This window comes from Triticum aestivum, chromosome 2B, assembly GCF_018294505.1.
Source record: "Triticum aestivum cultivar Chinese Spring chromosome 2B, IWGSC CS RefSeq v2.1, whole genome shotgun sequence".
NCBI lineage: Eukaryota > Viridiplantae > Streptophyta > Magnoliopsida > Poales > Poaceae > Triticum > Triticum aestivum.
Genome location: NC_057798.1, coordinates 425,707,381 through 425,724,881, shown reverse-complemented (window position 1 = coordinate 425,724,881; position 17,501 = coordinate 425,707,381). Strand labels below are relative to the sequence as shown.

Genomic DNA, 17,501 nt, shown 5'->3' with positions numbered 1-17,501 from the left:
TTTGTTTGAGGAGTCCAGGGTTAGACATGTTAGCTCTATCGAGTCGGATCACTGTTTTCTTGTAATTGAATTGCGTGAGCTTAACAATCACACCCATAATAAAGGAGTGAAGCAGTTTCGTTATGAGAACGTGTGGCAATCACATGCCGACTATGATGATCTTGTTAGTGAATCATGGCAGCGGCTACATCAAGGCCAAGGCCTTGCGGGTATCGCATGTACTCTCTCCAAGATGCAGGGCGAACTTGGTGCATGGGGTGCAAAAGAATTCGGCAACCTCTCCAAAAGGGTCAAGACACTTCACAAAAAGATCGAGAGGTTGCGCCGGCATGCAGCGGGCCGAGGGCCTTCGGAGGAGGAGGTGGCAACAGCTCAGAAACTCCGAGAATCTCTCAGGCAAGAAGAAGTATGGCTGCAGCAGCGTTCGAGAGTTCGCTGGATGCGCGCGGGAGATCGCAATACAACCTATTTCCAAGCTCAGGCGAAGCAACGGAAGCGTATGAATCGCATAGTTGGCCTGCAGCGCCTAGACGGGTCTGTATGTGCGAACCCTGATGAGGATAAGGTGGAAGTCCAAGGATTCTATCAACATCTTTACACATCACATGGCTTTCACAATATGGATGGATTGTTATAGTTTGTCCCAGAACAAGTTACACTGGAGATGAATGCTGATCTACAACGACCCTTCGATGCTGCGGAGGTGCGCACGGTGTTGTTTCAAATGGCCTCGTCTAAAGCACCTGGCATTGATGGGTTCACAGCGGGTTTCTTCCAGCGACACTGGCACATTGTTGAGAAAGATTTAGTGTCGGCTGTGTTAGATTTTTTGAATGGTGGGGAGCTTCCGACGGGCCTCAATGACACTTCGATCACTTTTATCCCTAAGGTACGACACCCCCAATCCATCACGCAATACCGTCCCATATCCCTCTGTCCAGTGCCCTACAAGATAGCTGCCAAGGCGATCACCAATCGCCTGAAACCATGGATGGATTCGATAGTGGGGGAGGAACAAAGTGCTTTTGTACCAGGCAGGTTGATAACAGATAATGTACTAGTGGCATTTGGGAGTATTCATTCTATGAGGAGAAGGAAGAAAGGAAAAAATTTCTCATGTGCTATTAAACTAGACATGATGAAAGCGTATGATCATGTCGAGTGGCATTACTTGGAGGCTATACTTCTCAGATTGGGGTTTGGCCACCTTTTTGTTCGTCTGCTAATGAAGTGTGTCATGTCAGTTAGATTCACTGTTAGGATGAACGGTGAGTTGCTCCCTTTCTTCACACCCTCTCGGGGCTTGAGACAGGGATGCTCGGCATCCCCTTTTCTGTTTCTGCTCTGCGCAGAAGGCCTCACCTCTCTGCTCAACCATTATGGAGGAAATTTTGTGGACAGAGGGGTTCGGGTCTCATACAGATCACCATGGGTAAATCATCTTCTGTTTGCAGATGACAGCTTAATTTTTATCAGTGCAACAGAGGAAAGTGCAGATAGATTGAATCAAATTCTGCAAATATACGCGGATTGTTCAGGCCAAAGTGTCAACAAAGATAAGAGCTCGGTCTTCTTCACTTCAAATGCTCCCACCCGAGTCCGGAATATAATCAAACAGAGACTTGGGATTATGGTGGAAGCATTCAATGAGAGAGATCTTGGTCTACCCACTGCTGTGGGTAGGATCACTAGCGACACCTTCGATCATATTGGCGACACAGCTCGCAAAAGTATGCAGGGGTGGTCGGAACGCAATTTTGCATGTGTAGGGAGAGAGATTTTACTTAAATCTATTATCCAAGCCATCCTACTTTTAGTATGTCATGCTTTCGACTCACGGAGAAGGTATGCAAGAAATACACTTCCAATATGGCCAAATATTGGTGGAGTAGCTCTCTGGATAGAAGATCCTTGCACTGGATTTCTTGGAAAGCACTTGCATCTCCAAAAGTTCAAGGGGGAATGGGGTTTCGTGATATGGAGTTGTTCAACCTTGCACTTCTTGCGAAGCATGGATGGAGATTCATGGTCAGTCCAGATTCATTGTGCGCCCGAGTATTGAAGGGTCGGTACTTCCCGGATTTAGATTTTATGCATGCCACAGTGCCGAAGTCAGCCTCCCCAATTTGGCGGGCGATTGTAGCTGGGCGTGAGGCCCTTCAAGCAGGTTTGATCTTGGTGATGGAAGTTCTATCTCCATATGGGAAGATAAGTGGATTCCAGACACTGTAAGTATGTCCCCCATGTCTATTATCACTCCTACTACATTACATACAGTCGAGCTCATTGATGAAGAAAACTGGACATGGAAGACGGATCTTGTTCGACAAAACTTTCTTGCTCCGGATGCAGAAGCTATATTAAACATACCATTACGCACCGGAGGCGGGCAGGATTTTTTTGCTTGGGCTTTTGAAAATTCAGGTGTCTACACTGTCAAATCGGCGTACCGTGTTCTCATGAATCAGAACGAGCGCAATGCTCTAGAGGAAGGGACGGTTACCGGTACCTCAAAATCAGATCAGCAGATGTGGACATCTCTATGGAAGCTCAATGTGGTGCCTAAGGTTAGAGTCTTCTGGTGGATAGTTCTTCGCGGGATCCTCCCTGATGAAGCTACCCTTAAGCACAAACATATTAAACCTCTTAGTCTATGCAACGTTTGCCTGGCCAAAGAGGAAGATCTTATGCATGCATTGGTGTCTTGCTCCCATGCACGCAGATTTTGGGATGAAGTGCAAACCTGGTTTGGCCTTCGACTCCCACGCTTGCACCCTGCCACCTTGGCGCGTGACATTCTATGTGATGATCGTTTCTCGGATCATGTGAGAGAGCAGATCGTGTCGGTGATGTGGGCTATCTGGCAGTCGCGGAATCGATGGACTCATGAGAAGGAACATGTTGAGCCAGTTTACTCCATTCGCCGCATTCGAGAGGATCTGGCCTTGCTAGAGGTTCCTATAAAGCAGGCCACCCTATTGCCAGGACATGGTTGGCGTCCTCCGGAAGAGGGATTTGTCAAGATTAATGTCGATGGTGCAATCAATTCGGAAGCGGGTCTAGCCGGAGCTGGTGGTGTGGCTCGTTCTGCTATGGCGTTGCTAGCTTCCTGGTCCAAACCACATGTCGGTGTTACGGACCCCCTCACTGCGGAGGCCTTGTCACTACGAGAGGGAGTTCTCTTTGCTCGTCTTCGAGGCTATGCACATGTGATATTGGAATCCGACTGTCTGGAGATAGTGAATCTCTGGAACACTCGTCATGGCTCTCGTTCGGTTGTGACTCCGTTACTAGTAGAGATTGGAGAGCATACTTTGTCTTTTGATTCTTTTGTAATTCAGCATGTAAACAGGTCTGCTAATCTCCCGGCCCATCTTTGTGCAAAGCATGCCAGCACGTTGATGGTGACCGAGACTTGGTTAGACTCTGCACCCCCGTTCCTGATCAGTAGCCTGATGGCTGATGATCCTAGGAGTGTTTTTGTTTGAATAAAGCTCTCACAATTCCCCGCAAAAAAAAAAGAACGCCGACGACTGCAACGGAGAGAGCCCCCGTGGTCTATGCGTCACCCCATTTTTTATTGTGGTATGCCTTTTTGAAACAGGTGCTTAGTTGCAAGAACTGCGATACAGAGCGCTCTGCATGGTCAGATGAGATTCAACGTATGGATAGGAGAGATAAAAATATGCGGCCATTTCGTTAGAGATAGGGATGAAGGAGATAAGTTGTGCGCTGGCCCATCAAGATGTGTCTCAAGCTTAGAACATGATGGATGTGAGAGGAAAGATCCATCGGTTGATCACTAGCTTTTTCCCTCTATAATGCATACAGTCTATGCGTAACAATAAAAAAAATTACGAAACATTACATACACATAATAAGTCCAGTTTTTTTTACGAAAATATAGTATGTCCAGGTGTATATGTAAAGTCGCTTTTAAAATGTTCTGAAACTTTAAAATATGAACCTTATTAAGTTTGATGCTCGTAGGCACTGGGATCCAAAACACCTCACTATCTATCGACAACATCAAGTTTATTTTTCGCCATGGGGGCCAGCGAGGTCAAAAATTTCAATGCACGCCAGCAAAAGAGGTTGGAATAACTCGACGCCGTAAACAGAAATAATGGCGGATCCCTCTCTCCCCGATCGACAAGAAATTCTCTCTCTTCCCTCTTTTAATAGCGGATCCCTCTCACAAACCCCTTGTATAACCCCCCACAGCCAGCCCACCCAGGTACAGGTAGAGACAACCAGGAGCGCCCAAGAAGCGGTGCAGGCGGAATCCCGGCCTCTGTAGCAAACAAGAATCCATCCACCTGTCCTCCTCATCGAGATCTCGCACGGGGCGGCTCGTGGTGAGGTGAGTCGACCGGCCATGGCGTTCAGGGCCTGCCTCCCGTCCCACAAGGCCTCGCCGTCGCCTTCCGTCGCGCAGAGGAGGGCCAGCAATGGGGCACCGCCGGTGGTGGCCATGGCCTCCACCATGAACGAGTAAGGAGATCCTCCCGCCCATACCTGCAAATCCTGCTCCTTGATTATGGCGGAAATGGTTCGCGTATAGTATGATCTGGGTTGGTGGGATGGTTTATATAGGCTCTGGAGTTATTTTTGTGATCTGGGGTGGCGAGATTCGTGATCTGGAATTGGCTGCTTGGAAAATAGGGCAACCACTTACCAATGGATCGGATCAAATCACGACAAGAAGAAAAATGCACTCCATCTTTTCTTCTCGTTGCGGTTTGGCTTCCGTGTTCTCCTTCTTTTCTTGTTGAGATCCAGGGCTTTGCTCGGCGTGTCTTTAAATTCATTTGCTGATCCATTTGATACCGAGCTTCTGCTTACGATCTGGATGGCTAGTTTGTGACCCCTATCTGATCGATTTGGCGATCTAGACCGTTTGTAGATGCGCAAAATCCGGTTCCCCTTTTCTGTCTATCTCAGTTTTTTTTTGCCGGTGCAGTTTTTTTTTTGTAACGATGATATATCTACAGGTTCTCAGATTGATTGTGCATATATTTTTTTTCGAGAGTACGCAAATTGTGTACCTTAGCTTTATAGAAGAGTGAAAGAAATGTACAAGAGTGTTACAAGCATAGCCGCCAGTCACAAGCCGACTGAGGCCATGGCCAACTCCAACTCCACACAATATGTTAACTCCTCACACAATGGTGTCAACTCCCCACCCACCCGCTCAGGGGCGGAGCTTCGTTGGGGCAGACCTGGGCCATGGCCCGCCCAGGATTTTGGCCTACTTCTTTAATACATATACTGATATACATATGCTTTGTAGCCAGTCACCCCTTCCCGATCGATCCAAAGCCACCCAGCAGTGTACAAGGAGGCACAGTACATGGTGCTCCTCTCCTCTGAACCTCTCGTCCTCCCATAGTCGCGTAGCTCCACCACCACTACACTACACCATTAGAAGGCCGGCAAGGCCACCCGAACTCGCGCACTCCGGCCGCAGGACTTCTCCGGCGCGCATGTTGTCCGTGTGGTCGTGCGGCATCCGGGTGTGCTCTGCGCATGCTCTAGCGGTGTTGCACGCAATCTGTTCGATGAAATGTTTAAAGTAGGAAAGAAAATTTAAAGGGTGTGATTGGATGCAGAGACAATTAGAGGTTTGAAATGGACACGCCCGTTCACTGCCGGGTGCATCCGCACGCAAATAGGAAGCCAGTTTAGCTAATAGTGGTTGTAGATGCTCTAAGAAACTAAGGTAGTTGCAGACGAGAAGTGCATGGATGAACCCGGGTATATATGAATCCACTTTGAAAAACACATTTTAAAATGCTAAAAAAATCCAAAGAAGGTGGCACAGTACGTATTCATGTTCTATGTGCGTGCATAAAGTTTCACAAAAAAATAACTTCTTTTGTGGCCTGTGCAAAAAAGACAAAAAATAATGTCGCGAAACGCTATTTAAAAGCACTGAAATTTGTCTTTTTACGAAGATGAAACAAAAGGATATTTTTTCACAAAACCTTGCGCCGCGCACATACATTTGTGAACATGTATGCATGGAATTTCTTTTGTTTCTTTAGATTTTAAAACATACTTAAAATGCATTTTTTGAAAAGTGGATGCAGATGCCCCTGGGTTCAGATCGTGCCCACCCAGTTGCAGACTCGATATTTGTGCTCTCCTTTGAGATGGCCCGCCCAACTTTTTCTTCCAAGCTCCGCCACTGCACCCGCTGTCGCCCACGTGTGCAGCTCATCAAGAATTCTAGATACTAGTTCAGAGGCGGAAATAGATGGAGTCGCCGGATGGAAGACTCGAGCATTTCGCTGCTTCCATAAGTGCCAACACACCAAAATCACCAGGCTATCAAAAGCTCTGCGAGTCTCCTTGCGAATCAGCTTACGGGTGCTACCCCACCACGATTCTAAGTTATCATTCACCACTGATTCACCGCCGGTGCTAGGGTTGGCGTAGTCCTTCCATAAGTGCCAACGCACCAAAATCCTATATTGTTGATTAGAAGGAATTGCTTCTGCAAAAACAATAGATGGTCAATGTAAGCAGGCTGTAGAAATCCAGAATTCTTTGGATGGTCAATTTAATCAGGCTGCCGAAATTCAGAGTCATTTCGATGGTCAATTTAAGCAGGCCGTAAAATTCCAGAGTTGTTTGGATGGTCAATTTAAATTTATGCAGGGTGTACTTGTTCAAAGTTGTTTTCCAGTGGTCTTCGGGGGGTTTATGTCATGCATGAAGCCATAAACTTGTTAGCTGCTGAGATCTGAACTTGTTCAAACATGTTGATGGGGATAGACTGATAGTGAACATTAAAAGGCTTGATCTGCGATTATGATTTGTGCAATTTAGTTTTTGGGAGCACACACGAACACTACTCTTGTGTTCTTGTAGTATCAGTTTAAATAATTCGTAGTCTAAGAACAGAAATTTACCAATGACGTTTTAGGGTATTGTAATCAATAATACAATGAAATATGAGTGGTCAGACTGTTCACTGGATTCATAAAGATGAATATAGGAATTATGCGAGTACAAAAAAATAGGTACCGACTCTTTGTTTGTCATCCAGTTTAATGTAGGATAATTTGGGCGGACTTTGCGTTTATTGTGTTTTGCTTAGTCAAGTTTTGCATCGAGTTACTCTGTTTAGTCAAATTATCCATCAAGTTATTCTGGATAATAGCTTGTAAAACCTTAGAAACATTGTTGATTCTGCCCTGTTTATGTATGTAGATGCAGTTGTGGCACCTCAAACTACTTAATCTAACTTCACCGGAACCTTACATGTTTTTGATATATGGTAGTAGCATGTTTGGTAAACACTGTTTTGTGTTAAAAGTTTCTATGCAAACATCAGAAGCCTTTCTTCACCATGGCCTAAAGGGATAGGCTCATTGTGTTTCCTTGGCCACTCTAGTTTCACAGAAGCCTGGAAATTTCCGGAATAGAGATATTATGGTAGATAGATTAATATGAGTTGCATCCATTCACCTTAACAAGTACTGTACATCCATATGTACTGTGCAGTGCTCCTTCTGGATTGTACTAAGTCATTATGTTACCTTTCCTAGGGTCAAAACTGCCAAAAAGCCCTATGCTCCCCCACGTGAGGTGCATCTCCAAGTCATGCATTCGCTACCAGCACAAAAGCAGGAGATCTTTGATTCACTTCAATCTTGGGCTAGGGACAACCTATTGAACCTTCTGAAGCCAGTTGAGAAGTCATGGCAGCCACAGGACTTCCTACCAGACCCTTCTTCCGAGGGATTTTATGATGAAGTAAAAGAACTGAGGGAGCGGGCAAAGGAAATCCCTGATGACTACTTTGTTTGCCTAGTTGGTGACATGGTTACTGAGGAAGCCCTTCCTACGTACCAAACAATGCTCAACACCCTTGATGGTGTCCGAGATGAAACTGGCGCAAGCCCAACTGCCTGGGCTGTTTGGACAAGAGCATGGACTGCTGAAGAAAACAGGCATGGTGATCTTCTGAACAAGTACATGTACCTTTCCGGACGGGTTGACATGAGACAAATTGAGAAGACTATACAGTACCTTATTGGTTCTGGAATGGTAAGAACTATTATCTATCTTTTAAGGTTCAGTGTATGATCATTAACTTTGCTAATCTCAAAACAAAATCACCAATATTCCCAAAACCAACATGTAACAAAAGCGTATGGTGTTCAATCGACAAACTACCATTTACTTTGTGCTGTCTGTAGATAGTGCTTCATTGTAGCAGGGCAACCTATATTCTTGTGCTGCGGTAGTGCAGCTACTTGTAAATTGTAACATGCAATTGTTTTTGGATTGAATGTTGCCATTAATTCTTAGTGTATCCCATGTCAATACAGGATCCAGGAACTGAGAACAATCCCTACATGGGTTTCCTTTACACATCATTCCAAGAGAGAGCTACTTTCATATCCCATGGCAATACTGCTAGGCATGCCAAGCAATTTGGGGACCTTAAACTGGCCCAGATATGTGGTACAATAGCAGCTGATGAGAAGCGCCATGAGACAGCTTACACCAAGATAGTTGAGAAGCTTTTTGAAATAGATCCTGACTACACGGTGCTTGCATTTGCTGACATGATGAGGAAGAAGATCTCGATGCCTGCCCATCTCATGTACGATGGTGAGGACAACAACCTATTCGAGCACTTCAGCTCGGTCGCGCAGCGGCTTGGGGTCTACACGGCGAAAGACTACGCCGACATCCTTGAGTTCTTGGTCCAGAGGTGGAAAGTTGCAGATCTCACTGGACTGTCCGGTGAAGGAAGACGGTCGCAGGACTATGTTTGCACTTTGGCAACGAGATTCAGGCGGCTGGATGAAAGAGCGCAGGCAAGGGCGAAACAGGGGCCTGTGGTTCCATTCAGCTGGGTCTACGACCGTAAAGTGCAGCTCTAATAAAGAGGAAGGAACACAAGGTTAATGAGACTGCATCCATCCTATTATTTCGTGTTTCGGGTCAGTGTAGGTTTTCCTAATAGCAGGGTAGAATGTTTTATGTGCTGTCCTGTAAGTTGTTGGATGACAGTGGGGAAGAGGCTAGTGAAAGTGGTGTGAGATGCTGGCTGGCCATGAAGGGCTCCGTTGCAACCTTTTATTGTGTTGAATATTTTATGTGACCGTTGAAGTTTACAGGGCTTGTATAAGTTTCAAAGTAATAAATGGATATTTGTATACAGATAGACCTGTTGGTGCATCATGAGATTCCAAACTTTAAAGCCATTTTTTCTGATCGAAATGCAATGAGTTCAACAAGCTAGATCATGTTCTGATCTTCTCTGCTTTCCATCTTGTTGTGTTTCTGCCTTGAGTTCATTATTACAGATCTATTTGGAACTTGGAATTATTTTGCCTGGTCGGACATCATGTTTCATGTGTTTTCTCTCAGTTTGAATTGAATTCGCACAAGCCGCAAGTCAGTCAATTGAACTGAAGGACACGGTTTCAAGTCTGGCTAATTGCATTTTTCTTCTTTCCTTTTTTTCACAGCGTCAGTCAATTGAACAGTGCACTGGAGGACACAGTTTAACAGTCTGGTATAAAGAACCAATACAACCACAATCCCGCCTGATCTTTCGACGGTTCAAGCTTTGCGCACACCTTTTTTTTTACCACAATACAAGAAAGGACTAAATCTGAATTGGGCTCCTGTCTGCCATCAACTTGATGAGAAGCCGAGCCCAGAAATCGATTCTAAGCAGAAACCCTGCTGGAGTGGAGCTCTGACTGCATCTCCCGAACAAGAATCTCCTCAACGGCGTCTACAAATCTTACCAGATGCCGACGAGTCTCAAGCTCCAAGCCATTGGCAAGTTCCTGGCAACCAAAGGACCAAGACCGCGAATTAGGTTGCAACTCAACAGCTGGTACCCGTGCTTATTATGTTTGTTTTGGTAGCCATGGCCTTGGTCTAGAAGCTGGTACCCATGCTTATTGACTACAAAATGGAAACTAGGCGTCTATGTAAAACAGATCATTATTTTCATACTTCCTCTGCTAATATTGGCTTAGCCATTTTTACCTTGGTCTTGCAGAGCAAATCTAAAGTTATATTCGTTGGCTGAGTCCCTGAATTGCGGATTGAGATTAACTTCAGACCATAGGACGACAGTGGCCAATCTGCAGATATCTTGAAGAAGGCATCGATTGCACCAACCAAATGAGCTACGATTGTTTCATCTTTGTCAAAGTACTCGAAAGAATGCCTGCAAGAAAACAGAAGAGTTTGTCACATTATCAAAATGTTGAACACAAAGGGACAAAATTATGAGCATATATAATATTCATGCTGAGCACCTACAATTAGTTTTTGTTGCCTATGCGCATCACATGAGCCTGACTTCAATTGTCAGATAAAATGTACTCCTTCCATAAAGAAATATAAGAGCGTTTAGATCACTAATTAGATCACTACCTCTTTTGAGAAATATTTATCATTACTCAATTAAGGGGGTCATCAAATCCAAATAGTAAGGACATTCATGATTAAATTGTCTTTCTAGTTTAATGTGAAATTGTAATATTTGTTTTTTTTTCCTCTAACAAGCGGCCAGCTGCATATCATTTTCTATTAGAAAGGAACGTGTCTCTCATAGTAAAATCTGTTTGATACAAAACCAAGTAAATAGCTCCAGTAATATTGGCAGAACATAAATTGCTATAACATACAAAGAGTGCTATGAATTATTGCAGTGTAAGCTGTAAATTCAATGAAGAAGCTTAGAGATTATAGATTCCTTGCAATTATTCTTACAAAAGGGAATAACAGTAAAAAATTACAGAATTATTAGTGCAATACTAGCAGATGCAGAATAATGTCACCTGGAATTATTGGCATCATTCACCAACGATCGTCTTAGAATGTTGATTACAATATGTTGTTGACATTGCCGAATGAGCCATCCCAAAGATGGAGCGGAAATGACCTCTCTTCAAAAGCAGATAGTGTTTTTTGCATAAGCAGTTAAGCACACAAAAATGATTGAAAGTAATACAGAGTACAGTTCGCACAACTGTGAGTCGTGAATTGTATACTAAAATAACACAAAAGAAATGACAAAGGCAAGTGAAGTTTCTTGGTGTTCTACCCGTCAAAAAAAAAGTTTCTTGGTGTTCTATGTTGTTTAATAGTGGTGGCACTTCTGAACCTTAATGAAGATTCGAAGTTGTTCAAATGTTTCAACAAGCGACCCCTTTTTTGGAAGAACAATAAAGGCCAGTTCTTTTGCAAGATTCTCTTAGAATCTGCCCCTCTCTAGCTTCTCCTAGAATCTTTGACCCCTTTTTGTTTTACAATCCTACCTAATTAGACCCTAACTAGATAGGATTGTAAAACAAATGGGGCTCAAAGATTCTGGGAGAATCTGGGTAGGGGTTAGATTTTGGGAGAATCTGGCAAAAGAACTGGGCCTAAGCCAGCTCTGTAAGTCAGATGGCAAAATATCTCCAACATACCTGGAGGACTTGAGCTTCTCAATCAGTATATCTACACAAACATCAGCAGGAAAGATCTGAAAAGACAAATATGATTGGTAAAACATGATACAACATAGTTCTCCTGAATGGACTTTAAAAGGTTAAAAGTATGGCAATTGGCAATTCGTTATCAAGCACCATAACATTGCCAGCAAAGAACTGAATGAAGTACAAAAAATAGGAATAAGAAGAAAAGTTTGACACGGCTTGAGGTGTTTAGCAGGAATCCAAATGCTGGAACCACTGAATAAGCATAAGCACAAAATTTTATTGTGAATGTTACAGAAAGAATATGAAATAACAGCATAATACAAAATGAGTATCTTAATCCACTCATAGGTTACATCTAATAAAAGATGGTGGATACTGGTGTGTCTCCTTCCTAATTCATATGCATACAAAATTGATTCCAAGACAACATCAGTTTTTGCGTTGATTGTCAGGTAACTATGCAAGCATAAGCACAAAAAATCTTTTGCAATGATCAGGGGCATGGAAGAGTAGTTCACTGCTTTACTATTATTATTATTTTCAGTAAGTTTAGGAATGTCTGATAAAAATACTTTAAGCCTACAAAAATGTTACAGCTTGCCCGAGCCTTTATGTTCCGTTGAACACTTGTACACAAGAATATTTTATAATCATCTCAGTTGATTACTTTACATGAAGTTGGAGTGTCAAATAGGATTGATCACTGTATAGGAAAATCAAGGTGGAAAACAGCTAACATCGCACAGGTTACTGTAGCCACACCCAGCCATGCAGTTTTATGATCCTTGGTTATTCATTATTCACTACTTGTACCGTGAGATTTTTAATCGTGAAATGCAGCAATATCCTGAAATGCACCAGGCATTACACCAAATATCTACCATAGGTAAAAATAAAAAATGATGATCAATTAGTTCACCAGAGGTAAAGAGTTTCTACAAAATGAGAAAAATATGGTTAAGAGAGCACCTGGACTTTATTCAGTTCCATGCTTCCTTCATCAACTTCTATCAGTAACTCATGATCTGAAACAAAAGAATCAACAACACAATCCAACTTTTGTCCAAGAATTACACATTCCGAGGTCAGTATAGGTGCCTTCAGGAGCACCCTGAGACAATTGTCTTTAAACTCTAAGACCTTTGGTCCTGAAACCAGAGATTGAAGCTGCCACATTTCTTCATCCCTGGATAGAGAGAGGAAGATGTCATGAAGAAGTTGGAAGTTTTTAAGCAGAACAAGCTTAAAATCTAAACATGAGACAGCCCCAGTTAAAAGCTCAGAGTGGTACAATTTTAACAAGCTGGGATGATGAAGGAAGCCAACAGGTAACGACAATGGAATCAGTAAAAAAGTCAACAAAGAACACTTGATTCAATGGTAAGAAACATATGTAGGTTTCAAAAAATAAGGAACATATGCTTGTGATTATAACTTCTAAATGTGAAGATGGGAGAACAGAAAGCCAGTTACAAATTGATGACCGATTGAGAGTTCACAGATAATCTCAAGGACTGGACATTAAAAGAAGAGCACAACAATCAGGAGATTGGTCAAGAGTTCATGTCAGAACCGGTAATCATGTGTATAGCAGTGTGATCCTCAGAACGCGAGGAAGGCATGCATATCTAATCCAAATGCCACGTTCAACAAAGATAGAAAATTAATCATGTGTTGGAATGAGAAGGTTTTGCCAAAGATAGATGCTGAAACTGAGAAGGTTGAAAATAATATAAACAGAGACTACAAATGAAGAGAACAACGGTGCTGGCGGTGTGCTGTGCGCATTACATGGGTTCATCTCAATGCATTAACAGATGATAGCTAACCAAGCATATTTACATTTTGTCCTTAATGAACACAAACAGGGAGTAAAAACTAATAGTGGCAGAATGGTTAGCGAATTCTAAAACAGATAAAGTGGTGAAATTCCTTGTTGAGCAAACTATTTTATATGCAAAGTCAAGTTGAGAAACCTCATTCATATGATAAATTAAAGTATTCTTATCATCAAGAACAATCAGGGACATTTATTGAGTTCTGAATAACATGAATAACAATCAGGATTTATGTTGAGTTCTGATAACCATATCATTGCCATCATGGCAAACAAGTAGTATTGCCATTGTTGATGTTAAGATGCTTTCAACAGATTTACAATCAGTAGAGAGATTAAGGCGCATAAGCTTGATACCTTTGCATTGAAATACTTTGTATTTGTAGCAGCTTCAAGTCCATCTCACTTCTTCCCATTTGATGATCTAGTTTCAGTTCCTGGAAATTTGTTAAAGGTGTGTGTTCAACAACACAGAGCATCACAAAGTCGTTGTTACTACTTTCTGTGTGAGGTTTTGTTTGTGGAAGATGCTCTATAATATAAATAGGCAGAATAGGTTGACTGTATTACAATGTAACTGTCCAAGAGGACACCACCAACACACCCATGAAGCAAAAAGTCACTTTGGTGGACGGGTACATTGGAACCTTATATTTTGAACAGTGTCAAAATGAAATTTTGAAGTTTCAAAAAATTCCAAAAGAAAAATCCACATGTTCATATGGATGTATGTTACACATGTGGAAATTCTGTTGATGAAATAAGTAACCATGTGAGTTACACACAAATGACAAAATCGTGATTTTGGAAAGATGAACAGTGCTGCATTATTCACTATTTAGATATCATCATTTTCTCATTTTTGCATAGCTCACATGCTTACTTATTTCATCACCAAACTTTACACACGCGTAATATCCATCCATATGACCATGTAGAATTATTTTCGTGATTTTTTGAAAAATTAAATGTAATTCTTAAACTATTTAAAATAAAGTCCTCCAATACACCCATGTTCCAAAAATCCACTCTCTGAAGCAAGTTACTATCTAGCTTACACGAATAATTTCAGCAAGGAATATAAGTTACATTTACGTTTTGTATTACTATTATCCTGAACTTTCCATTGATTTGTCTCCACTTAGACCATTGAAATTGTTAAGCGATAAGCAATTCAGCATAGATAGCACAATATTTGGAATATGTCAATTATATACAACATCTAACCACACCTGATATTTGCAGTCCTTCTCAATATCTATTTGGTTGAAGCCTGAATCAGTTGAGATAGGACTTGCTTTCGAATGTTTCAAACCCTACATCAAAGGAGGGTTAAATATTGTAAATATGTTAAGAAAAGAAAGTTGAAGGGAATGTAAAAGATTACTTACTGTAGATGACATGTCAAATGTTTACATAAGCATGATGGCAGACGTTTAAGATTGTCACAACTCGCAAGAAAAGAAAAACACTAATGATTTTGAATCTACAAATTTAACTTCCTTGGAATATTTTTTTTGCAAACAGTCTTATTTTGAGGAGGAATTGGATGCAGTAAAGGGTCCAGAATTTGAGAACAACCTCTGAATCAAGTGTATTCAGTGAAGACTCCAGTGATTCAATCTCAGCATCCAGCGGAATCGTGTCTAAACAACAAAAGTCGCTTTTGTTATTTGAAGGAACACAGTGCTACGACTTGGCTAGCAAAGTGTTGGCAACTAGCATGGGCTTATAAACAAGAAAAACCAAAGATAAATAACCTTTGAACACTGTCTCTCCAATGACACTAATCTCGGCAGATAACTTGCAGTTCTCCTCCTCTGCCAAGCTCACCTCCTTTCTCAACCACTCAATGTACGAATCTACATACAACAATCGCACCGTCACACTAAAACCAGAAGAGCCATTGTGCACCACACTCTATGAACCGTCAAGATAGCAGTAAAATCAAATGGAATCGGACGCATACCCAAGCAGCGACTCTCTAGCTCAGCAGCGCTGGAGTCCCACGCATCCTCCGCCTGCATATCCGCCTGGAAACAACACAGCAGAAACGAAGATATTAACCTGTCTCGTGGGCTAAAGTAAGAAACCTAGCAGAGCACTGAACCCCTGGCTGTTGACACGAAGCCGCCGACACCCACCTCGCACCCGGAGCGCAGCTCGTCCTCCGCCGCAGCATCCACCGGCTCCTCCTCGTCCCCTCCCCACAGCGTGGAGAGCTGCTCGAACCGGCTGAATGAACGAAGGGAGTTGGGAGATGAATCGATGGAGCGGAGGAGAGGGGACAGCAAGTAGGTAGTACCTTCGGATGGCGGCCGCGTCGAGGGGCGCCTCGGGGTCCTCCACCGGGGCCAGCGCTAGGGTTTCCGCCATGACCGCAGCCATCTCCGCCTCTCTCTCCCGCCTAGAAATTTGCTTTCGAAATGGGGGAGGAGATCAAAAGGAGACGAGAGCCGCGACGGGTGGCATCCCGCCCCTCCCGACTCCAGCAAACGGTTCAGCCCCGACCCTGTCAGATCCTCTACACCCACAATTGTCGCTCCAGCGAACACCTCCGGCCATCCAACGGCCGCCATCGACTTCTCTGGATGGTCAGGATTGACGGGGATATTTGAATTACACTTTATTATCTCAGCTTTTTTTTAGGGAAACACATTCATATATTGAACATAAAGCGGAATGTCATCCATACAACATCTAGGATAAAACCAGGCGGCACACCAGCCCACACCTGACATCTCTCCTCTCCAACTCCAACCCTAGCGAGCTTATGGGCAACAGAATTTGCCGAGCGCCGAACCCAGCCCACCTTCAAGTCCATGAACTCCCCCAGCGACCTCTTTACCTCTTCAACCCATGGCCCGACCGGAGAGAAGTTCTTTTCAGGGCTCAGGATCATCTTCGCCAGAGCCTGGCAGTCCAGCTCCACATGAATCATGTCAACATTCCACTCCCTCGCCATCTTGATCGCCTTCAGGCACGCCATGAGCTCAGCACGTTCGGGATCAGCACATTGTGGGAAGTAGAAGCAGGCCGAAGCCACATAGCCACCATTGTGGTCACGTAGGATAGTCCCACCACCGCCCTTGTTATGTTGTTTCGCGAGAGCACCATCAGCATTGGCCTTAATCCATCCATCTTCTGGAGCTTCGCACCGCTGCACCGAACTTGCCGGCGTCTGCCTAGCAGGGGCAGCATGAGCTTCTCTCCACGACGCCATGGCCGAGGAGACCCTTTCCAGCACATCCTGGGGGGGCACAATCTTCTTGCCATCGCGCGCTTCGTTCCAAGCCAACCACAAGCCATAGGTGCCATTAATAAACACATCCCTCTTCTCTTCACTCACCGAGGCGAACCATGAAATCAGCCAGTCAGCCAACGCTCTCTGGGAGTTCACATGACCGGGCGGGGGAGCCGCTTCAACACCCATAGCAGACCACAGCAGCTTCCAGAACTGGATGGAATGGTAGCAACCCCAGAACCGGTGAAATAAGGACTCCTCCCGGCCACACACCGGGCAAAAAACTCCAGCCTTGATCCTGCGATGGTGAAGCTCCGCGCCCACAGCCAAGCCATTCCGAATCAAAAGCCAGACATGTATCTTTGCTTTGCCAGGAGCAGGGGTATCCCACAAGGCCATAAAACCTTTATGCTTCGCGACTGAACTAGATCCTTTCGGCTGACCTGACCTGCGTTTCTTCCTTTCCATACACAGGTGATACGCCGAGCGGACAGTGAAGATACCATTGCGAGTGAAGTTCCAAGCCAAGTAATCCTCAGTCCCCGGACCCCCAACTGCAATCTGCCTAATGTCGTGAGCATCATCTGCAGAAAACATATCATTCACCTTTGCATCATCCCATGAAGATCCATCAGGAGTCAATAAGTCGACAACCTTGGTGACTCCCTGAACATACCGTTGGCCCAGTGGCCGCATGTGTCCAGCCCTCGTTATCCAGTTACTATGATGAATATTGATAGAGGACCCATCCCCAATACGCCAAATAGATCCCTCCTGCAAGAGATCACGCCCATGCAAGATGCTTCTGAAAGTGAAAGAGCCTGCTACTGGGCAAGTGGCATTCAAAACAAAACAATGCGGGTAGTACCTGGCCTTCAAGACACGAGCACACAAGGAGGATGGGTATTGATGCAGGCGCCACGCTTGTTTAGCCAACATGGCTTGGTTA

At 43.8% G+C, this 17,501-nt stretch overlaps 2 protein-coding genes across 2 annotated transcripts; one reads left to right on the top strand and one right to left on the bottom strand.

Moving 5' to 3' along the window:
• Positions 1-4,192: 4,192 nt before the first annotated feature.
• Positions 4,193-9,183, top strand: LOC123045284 (stearoyl-[acyl-carrier-protein] 9-desaturase 5, chloroplastic). The gene is made up of 3 exons (XM_044468283.1): positions 4,193-4,494; positions 7,557-8,058; positions 8,343-9,183. Exons 1-3 carry the CDS (start codon positions 4,379-4,381, stop codon positions 8,901-8,903), a joined length of 1,179 nt encoding a protein of 392 aa, XP_044324218.1. The 5' UTR covers positions 4,193-4,378; the 3' UTR covers positions 8,904-9,183.
• A 264-nt stretch (positions 9,184-9,447) lies between these two features.
• Positions 9,448-15,823, bottom strand: LOC123045283 (uncharacterized). Its single transcript, XM_044468281.1, has 12 exons — positions 15,614-15,823; positions 15,453-15,543; positions 15,278-15,341; positions 15,069-15,170; positions 14,890-14,954; positions 14,541-14,624; positions 13,666-13,745; positions 12,441-12,657; positions 11,460-11,515; positions 10,827-10,934; positions 10,027-10,210; positions 9,448-9,821 (listed from the first exon to the last, which is right to left on the bottom strand). Exons 1-12 carry the CDS (start codon positions 15,694-15,696, stop codon positions 9,699-9,701), a joined length of 1,257 nt encoding a protein of 418 aa, XP_044324216.1. The 5' UTR covers positions 15,697-15,823; the 3' UTR covers positions 9,448-9,698.
• Positions 15,824-17,501: the final 1,678 nt, after the last annotated feature.

Bases quoted from the DNA above. Each gene is read 5' to 3' on its own strand.
- LOC123045284 (XM_044468283.1), top strand. From the start codon at position 4,379: ATGGCGTTCAGGGCCTGCCTCCCGTCCCACAAGGCCTCGCCGTCGCCT. The intron at 4,495-7,556 runs GTAAGGAGATCC...TACCTTTCCTAG, and splicing joins ATGGCCTCCACCATGAACGA to GGTCAAAACTGCCAAAAAGC. The intron at 8,059-8,342 runs GTAAGAACTATT...ATGTCAATACAG, and splicing joins ACCTTATTGGTTCTGGAATG to GATCCAGGAACTGAGAACAA.
- LOC123045283 (XM_044468281.1), bottom strand. From the start codon at position 15,696: ATGGCTGCGGTCATGGCGGAAACCCTAGCGCTGGCCCCGGTGGAGGAC. The intron at 11,516-12,440 runs GTGCTCTCTTAA...TTGTCTTTTCAG, and splicing joins TGGAACTGAATAAAGTCCAG to ATCTTTCCTGCTGATGTTTG. The intron at 10,211-10,826 runs GTGACATTATTC...GTTTTCTTGCAG, and splicing joins AATGATGCCAATAATTCCAG to GCATTCTTTCGAGTACTTTG.